The 24,396-nt window shown below is 36.5% G+C and overlaps 1 protein-coding gene across 2 annotated transcripts in view; it reads right to left on the bottom strand.

Annotated features, from left to right (window-relative positions):
* Positions 1-24,396, bottom strand: part of HECW2 (HECT, C2 and WW domain containing E3 ubiquitin protein ligase 2) — a 449,194-nt gene that overhangs the window by 58,009 nt on the left and 366,789 nt on the right. For both annotated transcript variants that reach the window (XM_069070166.1, XM_069070167.1), the window contains 2 exons: positions 20,158-20,254; positions 207-290 (listed from right to left, as the gene is read on the bottom strand). In XM_069070166.1, the coding sequence (XP_068926267.1) occupies positions 207-290; positions 20,158-20,254 (181 nt within the window). The remainder of the gene's footprint in view (positions 1-206; positions 291-20,157; positions 20,255-24,396) is intronic.

Genomic DNA, 24,396 nt, shown 5'->3' with positions numbered 1-24,396 from the left:
GAGGTTCCCTTTAAGTCTAATTCAGTAAATCTCTTTCCTCTATTTCATGCTGACAAAGTAGGACTAAATTAGCCAAATCTCTTACAGCTCTTCCTCATGGAGCCATCTGTCACCAATTCATATCATATTACATACTTGAATTGCTTTGCAACAAACAATCATAGAAGCATCTATATTAAGAGCTAAGGGTCAAATAAGTTACCTACCTTAGCAACATTACAAGATCAGCATCACTGGAAAGACGTACCAGTCCAGGTGTCCCCTCTGTCCGGATAAACTGAATCTTCTCCCTAATCAAGTAAAGAAACAGTTCCAAAATGTGTTTTGTGAGTAACAAGGCAATATAAAGCAGAGTAATAAGGAAAAAACACGAGATATGAAAAGATGACCTCTCCCTTCTTCCCATCTCTTATTTTCCAGACATCACTTTTTAATCCAGTTGTGCCAATTCCATCAAAGTAAGAGAAGCTTATAACTTAAGACCTGAAATGAAAGGGTTTTCTTCTGCCATCATCTCTGATGTTGGAGCTGCTTCAGGTAGCAGAACCATTCAACTAGTGGAAATAAATTTCTCATGTCAATAGCATTTGTGGCACTGACTTCCCAGCAGTAATCAGGAGAAGGTTGCTGCTTACAAAATGGATCTTTTAAAAGGATATGCTCCTTTTTCTAAAGACACAAATTTAAGCTACATGTGCTATGCTCTTCGTATGGTAAAGGAGGCATTGTTAAACATCTTTCTTTTGCTTATAACCCCATTCTGACTGTCTATTTCATATACACTCTAGTCAACACCATAGATCTTTTTTTGTCTTTCTGGAGGGGGGAAGGCAGGGTAATTGAGGTTAAGTGACTTGCCCAAGGTCACACAGCTAGTAAGTGTTATGTGTCTGATGCCAGGTTTGAACTCAGGTCCTCCTGACTCTAGGGCTAGTGCTCTACTTACTGTGCCACCTAGATGCTCCAACACCATAGATCTTAAGGGAATCATTATATGACTTACATTTAAATAGAAGTTTAAGTATGCCATGCACTTTACATGTATCTTCTTATTTGATCCTCACAACAACAGCCTTCTTTCTGTTGATTATTTCCAATTCATTCTGTATATACCTTATTTGTATCTAGTTGTTTTCACGTTGTCTACACCAGTGGTATCAAACTCAGATAGAAAGGGGGATCACTAACCCATAGATATGGATGGTTGTATGGTTGTAGGCTATTTGTATTGATCTAGAAAACTATACATGTTTATATATTTCTTTTTTATTAACACATCAACACACTGAAATCAAGTAGGCACTACATGTTGTTTAGGTTGTGTTTGGGAGTGTTGGGGGCTGCATGCAAGCCATGTATTTTCCATCTCTGCTCCATACTGTTAGACTATGAACTCCTTATGAGCAGAGGTTGGCTTTTGTAGGACAGTGCCTGGCACACAGGAAACACTTAAAGGCTTAAGTGACTGAATAAACTGGTGCTATTATTATGCCCATTTTTAGTGCATAAGCTACATGAGATGAGGAAACTGAGGCTGAAGGAGGTCAAGCGTCTTATCACCCAGCAAGTAAATGTCTGAGGAAAAATTTGAATTCAGGTCTTCCTGACTCCAAGTCCAGTTCTCTTTCTATTACGCCACATTAACTGCCTCTCATCCTATGCATATTATCTTATCTCAGGTATAATGTTCATTAACTACTACAACATAAGTGCCTTTCAGATATTTAATGGTTTTCCCTACTCAAAGATCTTCTATTATATTTCTCTTTCTTTAGCTTTCTTTGTCATTATCTATCTAATGTTACAAAGGCAATTTTTTTCTTTCTTAGCTTTGAGTATAGTCGGGTTTTTTTTTCTTTTTTTTGGAGGGCAGAAGGCAAGGCAATTGGGGTTTAGTGACTTGCCCAAGATCACACAGCTAGTAAGTGTCAAGTGCCTGAGGCGGGATTTGAACTCAGGTCCTCCTGACTCCAGGGCTGGTGCTCTATTCACTGCGCCACCTAGCTGCCCCTGTATATAGTTTTAATGAGAAACTCTCATGGTTGCTTTCCCCATTTTACTTAATACTCTTTTAGAGTGCTAAATAACTAATTTGGCTTTGGCTATAGAGTGAGAAAAAGACTATAAACCTTTCAAGAGTACGGTATTGGAATATAGGATCAAAAGTTGATAGAAGGGGTGGCTGGTGGCGCAGTGAATAGAACACTGGCCCTGAAGTCAGGAGGACTTGAGTTCAAATCTGGCCTCAGACACTTAACACATAAACTAGCCGTGTGACCTTGGGCAAGTCACTTCACCCCAATTGCCCTACCTTCCCCCCTCCAAAAATAAAAAAAAAAGTTGATAGAAACCCTTATCCTACTTATGATACATTCATTATCTTTACTTTTAGTAACAATGAAATAAACTCTCAGTTGTATAAATAAATATTGATTTAGGTCCATTATATGTCTGAGGACCAAATCTTACTCTGAGCCATTGTGGAAGAGTAGAGTTCTTGAAGGCCATGTCAGGAGAGAGCTACGTCTGGAAGGATGCACCACATTGGAATGGCTTCTAGGATGATCAGAGTGACAGACTGTGCCAGCTGTCCAAGAAGTAGCCTCATTAAGTCCAGAGAATCTGACACCATTAGGTTGGCTATGAGGTATATTATTTGACTGGGAAGACCCAGTGGGAAGAAATAATAAATAATCCACAATCTCACGTGGCCCCTTCCACTTCTATAATGACAATTGAATAAAAGAGGACAGAGGGTTTTAGACAATCTGCAAACATTAATTTGATCTTGCTGTTAGAAAGGTAAATTGGAGCCCAGCAGTCAATGAATCAAAACATTACAGAAAGAAAACGAATCCTATCCACATTGACATTCTTACTATAAATGAAACCATAAGACATAAAGAAGTTGGAGCAAAATAGAAGCCCTATAGCTCACTGGGTGGCAAATAAAGAAGTTCAAGTTGGTTTTTCCCATGTGCCTAATGCAACAGGGAGCATTATATCATGTGACATTCCATCAGCTCTCCTTTCAGGGCACCTAATTAACTTCTATGTAAGAGGGCCATAGACTGTATCTTATGCATTAAAATGTCTTACAGAGAATTAAGGAGAAGGAAAATCCTATGAAAAATTTGACAAGATTCTCCTAGCCAAGTCAGCATACTTCTAATTAAATATGTGGTGACTATAACAAAAAAAAATCGGCCCAAGGTAAAATGGTAAAAACCACAAACCCACACACATACATTGGAAAATATAATTTAGGATTAAGAAATGAAAGTGATCAAAGTCTGTAAATTACTTAGGACCTATATGTCATGAACACTTTCTTCCAGAGGCAAGTCAGAAGGCAATGGATATAGCAAGCAGTGAACAACATTACCAGAAATAAAATGGACAGTATCTTCATAGACGTGTAAGAACTAGCTACAGATGACAGAGCCAAAACATTGACATGTTAGAGCAAAGTCCAAAATGGACTAGAAGTGGAGAAGTCTATCTTATCTTGATGAGGCACTGCATGCAATTAGAACAACTCTATGTCGACCTATTTCAATAAGCTGTCAACTTTGAAAAATGAGAAATGGATAAGAATAAAAGTACCCATTTCTTAGAGAATTTACATCATATCTCATCATGAAATATCACAATAAGGAGGGCAAAAGAAACTGCATCAGCGAGCAAGCGTTGAATCTCCTTGTTAAGTGGTGAGACACAGTAGCCAAGGATGATGAATAGTATAGAATATAAGTTCATTTGTAAAACAATGTAGAAGAGAATGACAGAAGATTATAAGTAGAGCTTCCTAATAGAACAGTGGAGAACAAAGGAAAAGGCAAAGGGAATAGAAAAGAGTCTGTAGAAAGATTGGTGTGTGAAACCTAATTAAGCCAGATCAAGAACAAAACTTGAAACTGAAAAGCAAGATAAATATGAAGATGGTTGAGAAAGCAAATAACTACCTTCAGTGAGGCCTGGAAGAATTGCATGTAAGGGTATTTATATAACCTGTAGATGTGATTGCTGAGCCAGTGATCTTTGGAAGAGCATAAAGAGCAGGAAAAGTACACGGGGCTAGAGAAGTGCACATTTTGTCCTGATTTTCAAAAAAGAGAAGGAAATGGTGTGGACAGTTGAGACTGGAAAGAACACAAGAAGTGGATTTGAAATGGAAAATAACTGCCCATATTCTGACTGTAATTTCTTCTGATTATGTATGACAGTGAAACAACCACGTCTGGACTCTAAAATCTGAACACTCTCATGTCATATGAAGAAGCAGAAATACTGATCAAGAAAAAAGAAGTTGGGCAGGACCTGACCAAATATATACAGAAGGAATCCAGGCTTGAGTTGAAACAATTTTACAGGTACTCAGAATATCATTTTTCAAGATATATCAAAGATGGGAAAATTCTTAAAGTATGGAAAATATTATCATTGAAATTACTTTCTTAAAAGGTAGCTGGGAAGATGAAAGCAAATGCCCACACATAATTCTCCTTTACGGGATTGGCCTTTACACATATTGATGAAAATAAGAAAAGGGAGGAGGCAGCTTGGCTTTCACAGATGAACCTTTAGAATGTGTCACATTTTCACACTCCCAAATTTATGGAAAAATATTCAGGGGCAGTAAGTGGGGCAGGGGATAGAGTGCTGGACCTGGAGTCAAGATGTCTCTTCTTCTTGAATTCAAATCTGACATTGGACACTTATTGGGTGTGTGACCTTGGGCAAGTCACTTAAACTAGTTTGCCTCAATTTCCTCATCTCTAAAATAAGTTGGAGAAGGAAATGGCAAATCACTCCATTAACTTTGCCAAGAAACTACAAATGAGATCACGAAGAGTTTGACATAACCTAAAAATTACTGAACAACATAATGGATACAAATGCTATCATATTAATTATTGTTGATTACCAAAAAGCATATGCTTTAGTATACAAAAATGCAGTCTTAAAAATTCCAACAAGAAGACTTTTGTTAAGATAATACAAGATTCCTTGATCCATTCAATCACAGAGATACTTCTGTTCAACAATCCTCTGACTAATAATGTAGAATATAAATTCCTGAAGAACAAGGGCTACTTCATAAGACCTTATAGGCTATTTGGTCTAGTCCTCTCATTTCATATTTGAGTAAATTAAAGCTCAGGTAGGTTAAACAAGTTGCCCAAGATGCTACAGGTATCAGGGACAGGATTTGAATCCATATCCTCTGACCACAGAGCCAGGAATCTACCCATACCTATCCCAATGCTTTGCACATTGTGACTGTTCAATAAAAGTTTACTGAATTAGACTGAATTAAGAAAGACGTAAAGCAGAGAGCAAATGCTAGTAATGGAGATTGCCTTTGTCAAGGAAGATGCCATGTGCATAGTCCAAATGGAAAAGGGATTCCCTAAAGATATTTCTGTTTCTGGATGACATTTTACTCACTGAAAGGCTCAGAATAATTTAATCATCAGCTGATGCACAGAGTGATCATTTGATTAATATGCAGTCAAAAAGTATTCTAGGAGACTATAAATATAATTTTCTTTTCTTTTTTGACATGGGAAGTTTCTTTTGTTTGTTTTTTTGGAGGGAGAAAGGCAAGGCAGTTGGGGTAAAGTGAGTTGCCCAAGATCACATAGCTAGTAAGTGTCTGAAGTTGGATTTGAATTTAGGTCTTCCTGATTCCAGGGCTAGCTGGTCCCCATGAGAAGTTATAGAGTGTTCTTTATGCATTAATTCATTTGATTCTCTCAACATCTCCATGATATAGGCACCACATTCCTTATTATACTCATTTTTTATAGATATAGAAGAAACTGAAACTCGAAGAAATTAAGAGATTTGTCCACAGCTATCAAGTGCTAGAGGCAGGATTCATGCTTGGTTTTCCTGACAAGTCTAGCCTACTTTCCACACCACTATGTTGTCTCCATAAAAACAAAAAACGAAAAAACCCACACCTATGTAGTAGAAACTTCTAGTTCTACCATCTTTGCATCTAGATCTATGTTACAGAATTTACGGCCTTTGACATGGGAACACTGTCTTATTTATCACTGTATTTTCCCCAATGCCTGGCACGGAGCCTTGACCACAGTGGTCATTATTTTTTTTAATTAAGTAGCATTTGGAGGAATCAGGAAAGGTTTCATGTAGAAGATGGTGTCTGAACTTCATCTTAAAGGAAGAGAGAGATTCTATGAGGCAGAAGGACAGAGAAAATGAATTCCAGGCATGTGGGATGACCAGTGTAAAGGTATGGAGATAAGAGATGAAGTATGGTTGGTGAAGAACAGAGAAGAGAACTGTTTAATTGGATCTCAAAGTGCATGAGGGGGAGTAATGTCCAATGATGCTTTTGTAGGGCTTTAAAAATTAAACAAGGGAGTTTTATGTTTTATCCTAAAGGCAACAGGAAACCACTGGAGTTGGCTGTACTTGGATAACATGAATCTGTAATGTACTCAGTCATCACAGTTGTGGGACTTCCTTCAGCTCTGTTCAGATACTCAAAGAGAAAAAAAATCCTAAGAATATGAAGTTTGCAGGTCTGCTTGAGGTTATTTCAAAGTTTGAACCAGGCAAAACCTTTTCTCATAGATGTTTATAAAAACTAGATTTAGTTTATATAACAGGGAAACAAAATCTTACATCTTAAGCAACTCTTATTTTGATAAGACATTTAAAAATTTATCTTTTAAAATAAAATTAATTTGGAGAAATCTTATATTAGTCAGAACTGACTAATAAATTAACCCAGGAAATGCTCTCAGTGGGTCAATACCAACTTCCTGACCAAAATGCTTATGCTAGAAGAATAAAGTTTATCTCTATAACATGTATTTTTTTCTACATATGCTATCACTAAAATATCCATGAACTCTGAAGTACAGATAAAATAAAAAATAATCTAAAAATGAACAGGCTAACCATTCTTTTCAGTTTCCTCAAGCAGGGTATTACAAATAACTAGCTAAATTATGAAGGACCAATGACAACTCGCTGAACCACTGTGGATTGCATGCTTCATGTGTCTTGAGTAAAGGAATATAGATTGTTTGGTTGTATGAATCACATGTTATGGAAAAGGAAAAGGGAAGAAAACAGAAAAATTTACTCATTCATGAATTTTGTAGCATTTCCTGCAAATTATCTGCTAGCCAGATGCTACTACAAAGTAAATAGGTCTGGAAATGGTAGGATAAAAGAGGGTTTGTTGGGGGGGCAAGGCAGGTTCAGTAATAGGAGGGAATGTAGTGGGTAGAAGAAAAGTAGAGGAGTCAGGAGGTGTAAGAAATAGGACATATGCACAAACATACAAATAAGGATTAGGAGTAGAATCTGTTAGGGAAAGCATATGTTTATATATGTATGCATGCATGTATGTAAATTTGTATATTTATATATTTATTTCTCTATATAAATATATCCATGCTTAATTATAGCCTAGAGAGGGATTGAAAGGGGAAAAAAGTAAAAAGTATATAACAGAGAACAAAAGAAAATCTACAAGGAAGCAAAGAAAATATGTTCAACTCTCATCACAACACATAGCATTTATTACATAGGTTTTCTTAAAATGGAAACTTATTGCAATAATATTGCCAATATTTTGAATTTTCTCTCATGTTCTCCTGCATACATGACATTTTTTCTTTTCTTATTTTATATTTGTTTTAATATTTAAATTTATTATGTTTCTTTTTCTTTTGGCATTATGTATTCAAATTTTAGTATTTAAAATTTTTTTAAAATAAAAAATAATGGATCTAATCCATGGGGAACCTGTGACCTTGAGGCCACATGTGGCCCTCTAGGTCCCCAAAAGGATTTGTTCTATGAAGTTTGGATTCAGCCAAAGGGCTGCACTTGAGGAGCTAGAGGGCCACATGTGGTCTTGACGCTGTAGGCTCCCCACCCCTGGTCTAATCCTACAACAGAGACTGTTTTGAGACAGGCTCAAACACAGAAGGCCAAGCTATTTATCATAATGGCAAAGCCACAGGTCATGTCCTTCTGGAACTGGGCATTAGGAAGGACACTAAAAGATTATCTGCTTTTACATCATACAACTTAGTACTTCCTTTTGTAGGTAGATGATGTGGGCACACATATCGAGTTCCTTCTCATCATTATAGTTAGAGATGAATATCTTCCTTGAAGAACGAACCAAACCAGACGAAACCTGACTTCCTGATACACCTAATACACACGCATGCATAAACACACACATGTACACACACAATTTACATATACATATGTGTATATACATATATATCACTGTCTTGTTTACTCATGATATCATGCATATGTAACATCTCCCTGACACAACTAAAAGTTTTTTTCTTTTTTTGTATCGGTCTTTTGCATCTTGTGCTAGGCCCATGGCAGACACGTACGAACTGCTATGAAGGATGTGGTAGAATTAGACCTCAGTAGTGACTCACAATGTTCTACCCTACTGCCCTGACTTAAAACAAAAGTGAACCACTTCCTAGTTCCTAAGTGAACTAGGCCATCAAGCATTTACCTCGATTTCTAAAGGACTAATCTGACCTGGCTTAGAAGCACAGTTCTGGATGTATATTTACTTTTCATGGTCACAAAAAGGGCTTATTTCATAAAATCATAGAATCAAAATATCTCTCACCAAAGGTCATCTACCCTCTCTCACCTTCTTTTTTTCTGAATAAAGAATGTCTATCTTATTCATATTGATCTATTTTTTAAAATTTATGCTCAAAGTCTTCTGTAGCCCATTTCATCACTTGTCAGCCCTTGGATTTGTGATTTTTTTTCTCATGACCAATCCGTGTATTTTTAGTGACCAAAAGAAATAAGGCACTAATTGGATCCTACTCAATGAACTTTTAAAAATAGGCCTAATTTTATTGCCAGGATCATGTCACATTTTTCTTCTTCTCTTAAGTGAACCAATTACATAAATTAACATTTCTTGGCAACACAATAAAGCTAGAATCCTGGCACATACAATTGATAAACTAGCACTAAAAAAATATAGAATTGATTCTAACCTATTTATGTAAAAATATTTTCAGTATTGTAGACCAAAAAAACCCACCTTGATATCATTTCTCTCTTTTAGAAGAAGATAAGAAGCCTTGTAAGATTCAGCCCAATAACTTAACAGAACAATTGTAACTCTAAGGAAAAAAAAATAAAGGGATTGTGCCTTCTCTTATAAAAGAAAGCAAAGTAGAAAAAATAAAGTAGAACTACAAGAATAGAGTACATATTAACTGTGAATATTTAATAGAAAATGTGAATGTTAATGTCTGGACAAGGAATCCCAATGAGAGTTTAAAGGAAATGACTGAAAAACTGTTATGATACTTTATGTAATTAAATCAAGCAATTTCCTTGTAAATAGATATAAAACAAGTTTCCTTTATTGCACTGATGCTCAATATTGTTTGTAATAAAATGTTTTAATATTGCATCTTTAAAAATAATAATAGCTCTAAGTTAACCCAAAAGGCTAAAGTGAGATGCTAAGTAGGATAGGAGTTAACTTGAGGAAAAGATCACCTGTGCTAGCCATCTGGCAGTGTCTCAAATACTTAAAGACTTTCACCACTTCCTCCGGAACAGAGATACGCCCTAGAAAATCAGCTCCAGCAGGTCATCTCAGGACAATCGGTCTTAAGACAAAAATTCCCACAGAAAATGCTCTGTTGAAGCCAAGTACCCATTTTGGTGAAGTCGAAATATAGTATGGGTTCTGAAATAATCAGAAGTAACAATGCTTCTAAACCACAAAATGCTCTGGATTGCAAAATCTGCCTACAAATGAGTTAGCTTTTTGACTGATTCCTTCAATTTGGCAATAATCTAACAGATATGCATAAAACTAGGGGTCAGGGTCGGGGGGGGGGAAGAAAGGAAGAAGGAAAGAAAAAAATTAGCTATCACGACTTTTGTTTGTAGGGCAACAGTATACAAATTTTGATTTAGTTATAGTAAAGTGTCTTTACACATTCCAAAGCAAAAATTTCAAAGGTAAAAAAAATGTGGCTCATTTCAAGCTCCTTCTCATCATTATAGTCAGCGGCTAACATATGACTTGAAGAATGAACCAAACCAGGTGAAATCTGTCTTCCCCTTTCATCTCAGTTTGGCTCAGACTCAGGGTATAGATCTATTGTTTTTTGTTTTTGCTTTTTGGAGGGGGTAGGATAGGGCTATTGGGGTTAAGTGACTTGCCCAAGGTCACATGGTTAGTTTCTTTTATGTGTATGTGTCAAGTGTCTGAGGTCAGATCCAAACCCAGGTCCTCCTGACTCCAGGGCCAATGCTCTACTCACTGCACCACCTAGCCGCCCTAGATCTATTGTTCTATGAAGCTGGTATGGGAGCCTGGGAGGCCTGGTTTCAAGTCCCATTTTTGCTACAATTTACCAGTATGATCTTGGGCAGGTCACTTGACTCCTCTTTGCTTTATGCAAATTCTCTAAGATTTCTAGGATATGCCGCATTTTTTTTCTTTTTTGTTGTTGGTAGAGGAAATTCCTTTCCCTACACCAATAAAAGCATGGGTCCAGTTCCTATCCCTGTCCCATTATCTAGCCTCCTGTAGAGAGGAATATAAAACGGTGCCACACATTTCATTGTATCTATTACTCCTCCCACCACAAAGCAAACAAACCAGGAACTGTTTACCCTGTGCAGTCCCCTGCTCCTAACAAAACATTATGTTTGGACTTAGTGGCAAAAAGGCAAAGTAGTCTCAAGTTGATTTTCTAGTCCTGAGGTTAGAGAGGAAGTTTAAGTGCAAAAAAATAATCATGAGTCTCACAGGAAAAGACAGTGAAATAAAGTGGTTCATAGAATCAGATTATGTGCAGGCAGGCAAGGCAGTCTCCATTTCCTCCACTTGCTTGTATTTGGGCAGGAAGGGGACTTCATACAAGGTGAACAGATAATTTTTCACACCCTCTAGCCTGACCACAAGTCTGAAACAAGATATAGGGGAACAAAGATCACAGCTGTTTTCACCCATCTTTGAAAGTTAGGTAGGACCTGACAACTTAAAGGGACCAAAGAGGGGAGGGGAAAGCCTCACACATCCACTCTTTTCATCATTATTTGTAAGGCCTAGTTAAAGCTTGTCTATAGCCCATTTTCCCATCCAATGTTGCCATTCTGGTCATAGCACCACAGAAGCCAAGGGGCTGTATACTAGGGGGAAAGGGACAGGGCCTTTTCCAGAAAGAGCCTCAGTACCACAGTCACAAGGTAGGTAAATATTTCTCCTCATTTCTCATGGGGCTGCGTTACTTTGACACTTCTCTGACTTCTCCACTAAGCCCCAGGAAGCTCATCATTTGCAAGATTTCATAAGCCTTGGTACTTCCCCAACTCAACACCATCCTCCCAACTTCCATTTAAAGTGAGAAAGAGCTCACCTCATACATCTTTCTCCTCATTTCTCACCTGGCCACACTACTTTGGACTTCTCTGACTTCACCATGCCTGCCTCCTCAGTGGGCACCCTCTCCTTCTAACCCCCCCTCAAACTCCTACCTCCTCAACTTCCTTTTGTGTGTCATCTTCCCCCATTAGATTGTAAACTCTTTGAGGGCAGGGACTATCTTTCTTTTTCCACATTTTAATCTAGAGTGATTAACACAATGCCTGACACATAGCAGGCACTTCATAAATGTTTGTTCATTGATTTATAAGGATCTGGGTATCACAGTTGAAGAAGGGCATTAATAAACTAGAGGGTAACAAGAAGAGAAGCATCTTTAAGTCATGTAAGGATCTGCTGAAGAAACTGGGGTTGTTTGGCTTGGAAAGCTAAAGACTTGGGTGGACATAATGATTGTCTTCAAGCATTTGAAGGGTTGTCATATGGAAGAAAGCTAACTAGCGTGCTGGCTTCAGAGGACAGAACCTGAAGCAATAGGTAGAAGCTATAAAGGAACAATTTAGGTTCTATCTCAGGGATTATTTCCCTTTTGTTAGAACTATCCAAGAGTGGACTGGATTTCTTTGAGAGGCGATGGGCTCCCCCTTCTGGAAGTCTTCAAATAGATGTTGGGGGATCACTTGTTGGATATGTTAGAGTGGGGATTCCTTTCAGGCAAGTGTTGGACTACATGGCTCTTAAGGTCTCTTCTATAACTTTTATATTTTGTATTTCTGCATTGGCTTCAGATGTCCAGTGGATTTCTAGCATATAGAGGTCCTTTTCTCCCCACATCCCTTCTTCCCCAACTTCAACCACTTCCTTGTTAACTTTACATTATAAAGCAAGGGTTCCCAAGGTGTTAGTGACAATCTAACAGCCTCTGGGGTTGACACAAAGCCAACGGTATTAAGGGGAGGGGGACATGGTGGTGAGCTGTAGTTGTTCAGATCTGTGCTACACATCCTCCTCCTTACCTGAGAGTACACGGGCTGGCACAGCAGAAATATGGAATGGCACCTAGAGTGGTGTGTAGAAACTGCTGTACTTTTCAGGGCTCTTGCCTAAACGACTTTTATTTAGAGGGGGAGAAAGTAAAGCCCTTTATTATGGTTTGCTCAATATACAGGATTGAGAGCTGGGCTGCTTGGATAGGCCTTCTTTCTTATTTTGTCTCTCCACTTCACTTTCCCTTCCTCCAGAAGTGGTGTATTGTTAGGAAGACTACGGAAAGAGACTATGTGAAGTGCTTAAAGTCCTTGTAATTCAACATATGAGAAGACATCACTCTAACATCATTGCCCATAAAATAGAATCAAGTATGAAGCAGGTGTGTCTTGAAAGCCTAGCCAAAGAATTTTAGTTAATGACAATCTTATGATTCACCTCAATTCAACAAACAATTATTAAACCCTCTCTATGTGCAAGACACTGGGGTTACAAAGGTGAAAAACAACAGTCACTTTCCTCAAGAACCTAAAAATTTTAATAGTAAATACTATCTAATCTAATTATAAGGTAGCCTCACCCAAAAGGCATCTCAAGTGTTGGACTCTGAACTGGCATTATAGTGAGGCAGCAGTAATAATAAAACAATTTTTTTTCTAGAGATTAGCAAAGTGTTTATACAGTTAACACAGAAACCCACAACTATCAAAACATTTTTAAATGTACTTTAGCAATCAATGCTTTCTTTGTTACCTTATTTTGAAATTCAAACTCTTTGGCATATATGTTTGCTTGTAGAACTGTCAAAAATACACAAAACAAAAACTGAATGGCCTGCTAGCACCTGAGAAAAATGGGTCCACTAGTCAAACTGCATATCCAGAAATAGGGAGGAGTAAGCAAAGTAGTTTTGCAAGGAGTGATGGGAAATGTCAATGCATGAGTTAGAAAGTAACATTAAGTGTCAACTTTAGAAATACAGTACAGTGGGGTGCTTTAAGAGCTATGTGCCATTCTAGTCTTTAATTTGATAAGGTTATACTTTCACGACAAAGAAATTTTGATTCTGTCTAATTTGGTATTAGATGAGAACAAAAGATATTCAACAATGATCCATATCTTTAGCATTTTGCAATTAACTATAAGGTGAAGAAAAGATGAAATCACACTGTATTCAGTCTGTTAAATAAGAAAAAATGTTTGATTCAGGAGAACAAAACACCTCCTTGAAATTCTCTTTTCTAACAAATTGTCTCCCATCCACACATAAAAACATTCAAAATTCTTTGCTCACAGAAGTAACCCTACCCAATGACCCTCTGATCATTAACATAAAACAGAGATATATCCTTGTGGAAATTGTTTGCCACTGTGAGAGAGATCTAGCAGAGTCCAACTTGAAGAGAGATTATCTGTGAATGCTGAAGTCTTTCAGATGCTCTTACTGGCAGACAACATCATGCTGGTTGTATCAACCCCCAGCACAGTGCAGGAACTTCTTTAAGATAACTGTAACCACTCCAAAGAATTTGACCTGACTATTCACGTGGAAAAGACCAGGTAGATTTCTACTGCCCAAAGTACAACATGCATTTGGATAGAACACAGAAATTGTCCATAAATATCATATATCAGAGATGGATAATAGTACGGGAGAGAATAAGTTGGCCCCAGAGGTGAACAGGAGGGAGAGAAGCCTAGCTTGCCTTTTGGAAATTGTGAACCTCTTTTAGTAACTCCAGGCATTCCATGATATGAAGGCTCACATTTTCAAAATCAATTTTGTACATGGAAAGCAAATATCTCCAAAGAATTAAAAATGAGTATCACATAGATGAGGCAGCTAGGTAGCACAGTGGATAGTGTGCCACGCCTGAAGTCAGGAAGACCCAAATTCAAATCTGGCCTCAGACCCTTATTAGCTATGTGTCCCTGGCCAAGTCACTTAACTTTGTTTTGCCTCAGTTTCTTCATCTGTAAAAAATGACTTAGAGAAGGAAATGGCAAACCACTCTAATGTCTTTGCCAAAAATCTCTAAATGGGGTCATGAAGAATTGAACACAACTGAAATGACTCAACTACAACAATGAAATCTTGTAGAGGGTCATGGGGATTGTGAGCAGGCAGAAACATATATTCAATGATAAGACTTGAAGAATAGGAATAAAAGATGGCATCAAGCAAATAAGTCTCAGGAAGAGAAGAGGGACAGACTACATGGTGGAGGGGGAGAGTGACCCAAGTGCTCCATTGGTGCCCTCATGGTGTCAGAAAAAATGCCTTTGGCATGTTAGATGGACCTTCTATGGGGAATTTATGGAAGGACATGGACAGGGGTCATCTAGGATGAGCAGGAAGCAGGAGTTGTGATTTGCATCACTGGAGAAGACTTCTGAAGCAAAGATCATAGAACCAGTTGAGGATTTCAGAGAGACACAGAGGAAGAGAGAAGTAGAGAAAGAGAAAGGAGAATAGAAGAAAAAGCAGAAGAAAAACCTAGAAACTGTTGGAATTTCATGGAGCAGGTTGATTATTAGGGAAAAAATCATCAAAAGTTTATTTTATTGACTTTTCTAATAGATGTAAATTGCTCACCTATCCAACCAGGACATCTAACTTGATGTAGGATTAAGTAAGTGAGTATAATATAGAGGTACCAAGTACAGTACTTTGATTAGAAGTAGAAGAGGGGGAGGGAGGGAAGCTTGTCTAGCTCATTTTTATAGAAAGTTTAACTCTTTCTCTTTCAAAGCCTCTCCCTTTCCTTCTCTCAATCACTAGCTCCCCTTCCAAATTTTGATCATACATACATACAAAAACATCTTAAATAATAAAATAATTATTTTTTCTCCAGTATGTCAAATCACTTCCCACTTTCTGCCTCCCATTTAGCCCATTAACCACATGGGAGAAATTTATTTAATTCTCTCAAATTCCACCAGCACTCTTTCTGTTGTTTTTTTTAAACCACTCGATATTTATGCAATTATTGGGCTTGCATGAGAAAATGTTAATTGCATGGATCTTTATCCTGTACACATGATTAAATTATGAACTCCTTGAGGAAGGATTCATAGTCAGTTCTTTACTACAGCCTACTGAATACTGTGCTGTACATGCCATGGAGACCCAGTAAACACTATATGGTTTATTGATCCTTTATCACTTGGGGATGGACACTGGTTTTCTTCAAAGTTATTCCAAAAATAAATGAAATGCTGAATCAAAAATATCTCCCTTAATATCAGATTGTTAAATATGAAAGTTGCCCCAAACCACAAAATGCGACAACTAGTCTAGCTGAGCAAATGTGTTGAAAAGAGGTCATCCATCTATCCAAACTAGTAACATGGTTTCAGAAAGTAATTTATTGTTATTACTATCATCATCATTATCTCTGATTATCCATTATGACATAGATTTGGATAGAACATAGATGAAACCACACCTCCTATATTTATACACAGCAAAAGACTTCTGTAACACAGTTAGTTTACAAAGTGGGTGATTAGACCCACTTCCTTTATTATAAGCATACAATAGCCATTGCTGTAGGGCCCTGTTTAAATATAAATCCTACCATTATAAATATGTCCTTCCACAAAACCTTATTTCTTAGCTATAAACTGATAAACCACCACCAACAATAATCATTAGCAGCAGCAGCAGCAGCCAACAACCACAGACAGATATTAAGCATATGGTATGTGCCCAGACACTGTGCTAAGTGCTAGGGATACAAAGAAAAAACCACAGCATTGCAGGTGATCCAATGGACAATGGAAAGATACATAATGGGCATAAATGGACCACAGCATATGATCACCATTGACTTGTGTGCAATAAAGACATCATTGAGGAACTTCAAATCCATTACTACAACTGGAAATTAAGCTCAAAGGGTATGTCATATTCAAAAGGCATAACAGAGACCTGGCCTCAAAGGCAGGAAGGCCTGGATTCAAGTATCCCCTGTGACAAACACTGGCTCCGTGACCCGGGGTTAGTCCCCTAATCTCTCAGTGTGGTAGATAACTTTCTAAGACCATAAATTGTAGAGCAATGACCAACCTGCATTGGTCAAGTGAGTTTATTTATCCTGGAGATCTCATTATTAATGAAATCAGAGGTATAGTTCTGATCCATCTTTACCAACACAGGTTAGTAGTTTTGTTGGAATTTGTGTTATTTTTATAAAAGCAAACTGTCACAAAGGCAACAAATTTACCCACTATTACTGTGAGGTATGTACAAGGAAGTTATCTAAACACTCTTTACCTTCCTAAGTATATGTTATTTAAAAAAACATGAAAAACAAACAAAGAAAACCAGGCTGATACCAGATTTGGAGTAAAAGAAACAAAAGGCACTCTTAGGTCCACACCCCTATCGTATTAAAGTTAACACATTGCTCAGTTGAGGTACCTGACAAGCTTAAGGGAAAAAAAAAACAGGCTGAACACCTTTTTCATTTTCATTTGGTAAACTACAAAATTAACCTTGTAAAATGTGTTTCCAAATGTTTAAATAATGATATGCAATTTTTGACAGCCATCAGCTATGCTGATTAATATCAGACCCACTTTACCAGATCTTTCCAGGAATAATAATAGGTAGCCATAGGCACGCACAAACACTCATACATACTTAAAATATAGCAATGAATATGATTTATAAACAAACTATTTCCACTTTTACCACTAGAAATGACAAGGTTAAGAGATGTTATTTCTCTAAAATGATGCTGATATAAGCCAATGGTTGAACTAGATATAGAATTTATTATTTTTATTCCTAGACTTCAGTAATAGATCTCTTTTTGACATCAAGTTTGCTACAAACATCAATATATTTCCTTCTTTGGCAAGATGGAAATATCTAGACAGTGCTAAAAGTTGTACTGGATTTATACAGATTAAGCATATCAGTAAAACAAAACTTTTAAAAATCTGTTGTATTTTCAGAAATTGGTTGGCTTCAGACTCGCTGAAATATTAGAGCATTTGAATTTAGCCTAACAATTCTTAGGGTGATGGCTGATTTAGTTAGCTACTGTAATTGAAATAATCCTGCAAAATGTCTTCAAGGAATATTCTTACCTTGTGCACGTTTCACAACCACTGGTTGTGAAAAATAAACAACATGATCTCAGATTCAAAATCATAGGTAAGCCAGAGGATGACAGAAAGACGTGCAGTGGAAACAAATAGTTTGTAGTATATGATCAACAGTGACTTGGATGCAATAAGTGATGTAAAAAACATCAGTAAGGACCTTCATGACAAGAAAGGAAGATGGGTCAGTCGCCTAACAAGAAAAGAGGAATAGCTTGATATTTGATAGTCTATGTGCTACACTGGCAGTCACAAAATAATTTAAAGAAATTGAGGCAGGTCTACAGCATGATAGCATGAGTTCTTCTATCAAAGATTTATGCAATGATATGGAAAAATCTCACAAAGGAGGAAAAGGAATGGATGGGTTGCCAGCTCTGCTGACAGAAGGAGTAGACACATCAGTGAAATCAAAAGTCCATCAATGTTTTATGATGTGTTTATGGTTAACACCAACATATGTTTATGTGTCTGTATGTGTATATATGATTACATATATAGATATATGTGTGTGTACATTTACAAATATAATTGTAATTTCTAGGGGAAAAGGAAAAGACCTATGTCAAATCAAATGAATTAAGGTAATGAGTGGAATTATTTTCTATCATTGTGATAATCACAAGCAAGACACAATGGTTTAAAATGAAAAACAATTACTCTTCCTAATTTAACAAATTTTTAAGATGGAAACCATGGAAACAAGTGGGAAAAATTCCATAGAATGGATAATATAGAGACTATAAATGGCATACTAAGAGGTTGGGAAGTACTACCACAGATTACTTTAATCTCCAAATTGGTTTTTTTTCAATGGTATATTCTATGTAATTAAATCCATTATGAAAAGTGTCAAAAATTAGTGACAAACAAGCCCTACAGGTCCATCTGGAAATTGTTTTTGCAATGCAATTTAGAACTGCATGGGACAGAATGTCCTTTCAAATATAAAAACTTCCCCTTTGTTATGATAAGCTAACTGTTTGACTACCCAAAACTGCCCTTTTTATAAAAGAGAAAACTATGACATACACCCTGGCTAAGAGGAACAATACCATCTAACTGATTTGTTGGTCTCATTTCCTTCCATTTCTCATGACAGCATGCAATTTTTCCATTTCATAACGTATCCAGGTTATGAATGTACACAATAACAGTTCAAAACCTGGCAACTCATTGCTTTCATTCAGTAACAAATACATTGGCGCTTCATGAGAATACCATCCTCTGAGTCTAAGCTACAGATTGCGTTATAGATAAAACAATACTAAACTGAAATGCTAGACTCCTTTTCCTCCTCCTCGTCCATAACTATTACACAAACAGACCCTGAAACATTCGAGGTAACTGGGGATCAAATTGACCAGCCTGACAAGCTATGCTATAGAGACCAAAATAGTTCCATTTTATTGATTTGAAGATCTTCTAATTCAACAAGGGATACTGACAATGCTATCAAAAACCTGGAAGATGCTATAAAATACTTCATTTAACTACTATATACACTTTCTCCAGATAACCCTCCAAATTTGTGGGTGGGCACCTCCCCACTTGCTGAAAATGAATTTCATATATTGTAGAGGGCTAATTATTAAAAATGAAGGGGAAACTACAAGACCTATTCAGCTCTCTAGAGGTATCTTTATTGCCCAAGCAATCCAAGCTAGAGGATTGAGCAAAAAAAAAAAAAAGATGACAATGATAAAATTTCTGCTCTGGAGACTCAAATTTCTAGTTAAGACATTAACATGTTCCATTCTGCACCTCTGGTTACAAAATCCCCTTGCATAATATGGAACCACATTGCACTGAATTCTGGGCTACAGCAGGTGTGATACTGAAGATCTGGAATAGAATTATAGGGAATGTGCTTTTACAACATAAAATGCTTATGTCATGGGACAAGAATAATAATGATGTTTTATGAGGCTTTCATTGAATACAACACATTTCTAGAAATACAATTTGATCCTTCTCTTGAAATTTGTGATTTTTATCTGAAATTGTGCAATGTATCAGTGTTGTAATGGGTTTATAATGCATTATTGTTATAATAAAATGAGAATGTCAGGGGCGGCTAGGTAGCGCGGTGAGTAAAAGTGCCGCCCCAGAGTCAGGAGGATCTGAGTTCGATTCCGGCCTCAGACACTTAACACCCACACAAAAACACTAGCCGTGTAACCTTGGGCAAGTTACTTAACCCCAACTGCCCTCCAAAAGGCAAAAAAAAAAAATGAGAATGTCAACCATAGGACTTTGGGGAACCTTATTTTAATCAGCTCCATACTACTTTTGGGCATGTAGTTGATTCTCAAAACAGAAGGATTGCTGTCTCATTTCTTCTGAGTCTGGCAAACTGGGACCTTCTGGGACGCAGATATAACTTAGTCTTTTCTCATTTTAAGAACTCTTCTCTCTATGAGAGTTCCAGATTATTGGGATGTTCTTTGACCAAAAGAAGTTGAAGCTCAGTGCCAAATGTTGACAGCCCTTGCTCTGAAGTATCTCTTTCTCTGTCTCTCTCTGTCTCTGGCATTTTTTTTATCTTAGTGTACCAAAAAGAAAGAATGAGTTACCGATGTCAGTATTTGTCAATGTTTTAAAAAACTGAGATTGTTACTTCCTCGAAATAGATACAATAGTATCATGGTTACCTGAGTGAGTGGTTCCTGGTAAGGTCGGGTTGACGCTCCTGCAGAATTTCAAAGATATTGGGCTGACGCAGAAATGCAACAATCTTGTCATTGTAGGCTGTGTTAATGGAAAAGGAGAATATGTTTTAAGAACAATCTGGAATTTCTGCTGTACTAACAATCATAATGAAGACCCACACAAAAATTTAAAAAAAATACTTGGATATTTTGGTTATACCTTAAGTTTGTGTTATCATCATGACTTTAATAAGCATATAATTAACTTTATGGCTGGGCAGCTAGGTGGCATAGTGGACAGAGCAGAAGGCTAGGAATCAGGAAGACTTGTCTTCATGTGTTCAACCTCAGACACTTACTAGCTGTGTGACACTAGGCAAGTCCTTTAGCCCTGTTTGCCTTAGTTTCTCATTTGTAAAATGAGCTGGAGAAGGAAATGGCTAACCACTTCAGTATCTTCGCCATGAAAACCCTAAAAGGGGTCATGAAGAGTCAAACACAACAAAGACAACTGAACAACAACAGCAAAAATTATTTTATGCTTAACTTATTACCATATGTCACATCTGGCCTCATTAAGTATTTTAATAAGAATCATCTAATGGAATCACAGTTATAATCAAGTGGCAAGGTAAGAATGATGTTAAGACACTCTGTACACCCCATCAGACAACTCCCAACTGACAACAGATACATAGATGAGTGACAGCCAAATAGTGGCAATTACCAACAATTTTGCATAAAAATGTTAAGAAGACTACAATGCAAGGAACATAAAGAAAATAAGCTATAGCTATGAACTCTTGGGAGGCTAAGAATAGAAATCTCAATCTAGCATGCAACACTCAGAAAACAGAGAGGTTCTTTTGGGGTTTGAAATGTTAGGTAGCCTATGGGACAAAGGCTAGAGTCACAATCAAGAGGTTCTATAAGTTCTATAAGTAAGAATGATGGACACAAGGAAGGGGACAAGTCATTCCTATAAGAATTATATAAATAGTAGTAGTTCACAGATGGGTCTTTTCCATCACATCTGTAAAGAAAACTACAACACTCCTGCACCGCCACCCCTCCAAGCAGCAGCAGTAGCTTCAGATTTTAGAACACATATAGATATGTCTTGGCTGATGCTGACTAATAATGTCTGCAGCAAGAATTAGAAAATCCATGAATCAGAATCCTTTTTATTCTTCCTCTTTTGTTTGTTTTGAGAAAAATATTCTGTTGTAATCAAAGTTATCAGTAACTGAGATAATATAAATGGATCATTAAGTCATTTAAAATTTATTGTAATATATTATGTGAGATTGATATAATCTTATTTTTTTCACTTTACTGTAATCTGATTTTCCAAAGTTGTTAATTAATAAGTAATTCTTCCTCCATTGTTATGTTATGTTAAATCTATCCACATGGTATTTCTTTGAGTCTGCTTTAGGATTATGGACTCAACTCCATGGATCTTTTTTATATTGTTTCTTTGTCAGTACTAGATAGTTTTGTGTATTGCTACTTAACAATATAATTAGATATCTGGCAGCCCGGTACTTCTTCATTTTTCCCTTACAATTTATCTTGATATTCTTGACAATTTGGCTTTATTTAATTTTATGGAGTTCTCCATTGATACCTTGAGTGGCCCCACATTAAAGCTATAAAATTGTTTGGGCAATATTGAGAGTTTCATTGTATCGCCTTAACCTAGCCATGAACATAGAGAAGAAACTACATTCTAAGACGTGTAAAATTTGAAGAAGTGCACTTATAGACAATAAGCAAAATTTTAAAATATTAAACAAGGACAAAATATTTTTTAAAATAGGCTTATATGGAAGCCAAAAAGACTGATTGATTAGTGCCTGGTTAAAAAAAAAATCATTAAAAATAGATTTGTTGGGGTGAGTGAATAGAGCACCACTGGCCCTGGTGTCAGGAGGTCCTGAGTTCAAATTTGACCTCAGACACCTGACACAAAAACTAGCCGTGTGACCTTGGGCAAGTCACAACCCCAACTGCCTTCCAAAAAAAAAAAAGGCAAAAAATAAAAAATAGATTTGTTTCATTTAGCCCAAAGTGCAGAAATAGGACCAATGAGCTGAAGTTCCAAAGAAGTAAACGTAGCCTGGAAGTACAGAAGAATTTGACAATTAGAGGTATAAAAAATGGAATGCATCGACTTAAAAGGTTGCATATTATGTTCCTTTCCCGACTTAAGAGGTTGCATATTATGTTGCTCTCCCCTCCCCACATCCTTCACTGGAGGTATTCAAGCAAAAACTGAATGACTGACCACTTAGCAGAGATCCTTTTCCATGTATGGGTTAGATCAGATAGTCTCTGAGGCTCTTTCCATGTGTGACATTCCATGATGCCATAATAGTATATTTAAATGGCTGTAAGTCTTTTTAAATGTTAGGTCATGAATTTCTCATTGGGGATTCACGTTCAGCCAACATTTTTATATTCTATAAATGATATATAAGATCTTAAACCAAGTAATAATTATCTATTTACAATAGATGTATACTCAGACACTGCTGTGGATATTTGCTAGACTTATAACATATTATCTTTCTCTTCTTCATTCTCCTCTTCCTCCTTTCATCTTCTCTTTCTTCTTTCTCCTCTTCATCATCATCATCATCTTCTTCTTCTAAAACTGTGGTTTCATTGTTTAGTGAAATTTTGTTGTGGAAACTCCTTCTACTTGTGGAAATTGATCAGTGTTTATCGATTTAAATGACTTAGAGAGCTACCTGGGATCCTAAGAAGTCAAATGACTTTCCCAGAGCCACACAGCCAGTACCTGACAGGAGCAGGACTTGAGCCTAGGTCTTCTTTACTCTGAAGCTGGCTCCCTATTGACTTCACCATTCTGTCTTTGTGTTCTGATACTCAATATACATACATTGAAAACAAGCATATACATAATAATATAAAATATTCAAGATGGCCAATATTGTTGACTAAACTTTTTTATATGAAATCAAAAATATTTTAAAACTGACAACATAATCCCATTTTCAACATAGAGTTTCTTAAATTCATGATTTTTATATTATTTGCCAAGAATGAAAGCAGTTAAAAATTCAATAGCTTTGTCCATACAGATTACATTTAATCTGAGTGGTCTGGCAATTTTAATGACACATGGTTTGATATTTTGCCCCAAGAAAATGCCTTTCTATTTTATCTTAGCATATTGTTTCTACAGAAACAAATATTATGTATTTTATATGCCTGGTATAGGACTTCAGTACACAAGTAAGGACAGCAATAAATCTTAAAGAATGATAATTGGTCTGATTACATGACAACCAGGGACATAAAAGGCTGACTCAGGCAAGAGGAATTGTCTCATCTAGGATACCATTGCTTTCATCTCTTTCCCCACTTGCATTCATATGACAGATAAAAAATTTTGCAGAATCAAATCTATTCCTGACAGTTCTATAAAGCAGATAAAAGATGAACTAAAAAGAAAAAGAATACTGCATTTAAAATCTAGCAAAGCTCAAAGGAATCAGGAATACAATACATGACAATGAAAATGAAAGAGTTGAAAAAATTTCAAGTTTTTCTCTAGTTCTTTTCTGCTTACATTTTTATATCAGTCAACACAGTTAATAAGAGACTGTTTTTTAATTAAACAGAATTTTAATATCTATAAAAGTACTATAAATCTGATAATATTTCACATAAGGGAAAATTCCCATTATCATTTGGCAATAGAATCATGAAATCATAGAAATTTAAAATTAGAAGGAACCTTAGAGATTATCTAGTATAACCACCCATTTTATAGATGAGGAAACTATGGTGACAGAGAGATTTAGTGACATACCAAACTTAATGACAGCAGAAATACAAAATCCAAGTCTCCTAACTAGCATTCTTTCCACAACACCATGCTCCTTCTCCACCTTTTTCTAGTACTGGGGGAATATCTTTATTTTGCTTGAATGAGAAGCAGGATTGAGGTGCCACTTTTCTCGTCTTTTAAAATGTAGTATAATTGTTTTCCCCATTTAATTAATTAAGCCACTGTAAAGTCATGTGCCTTCAGTCTTTGACCATACAGTTTTGGGTTTATTTATTACAAAACAGCAGTCAACTAATATTATAATGACCACATTTCATGTATTCCATAATAAGTCATTTTCTCCATCACTTTCAATAGTCACATATTCATATTCAGAAAAGGCTAAGGAATATAAAAGTTCACCTTAATTTTTCTGTTGC

This window comes from Petaurus breviceps, unplaced genomic scaffold, assembly GCF_028583685.1.
Source record: "Petaurus breviceps papuanus isolate PSGF00001 unplaced genomic scaffold, PetGlider_PUasm1.0 90804, whole genome shotgun sequence".
Taxonomy (NCBI): domain Eukaryota; kingdom Metazoa; phylum Chordata; class Mammalia; order Diprotodontia; family Petauridae; genus Petaurus; species Petaurus breviceps.
This window is presented reverse-complemented; position numbering and strand designations above follow the sequence as displayed.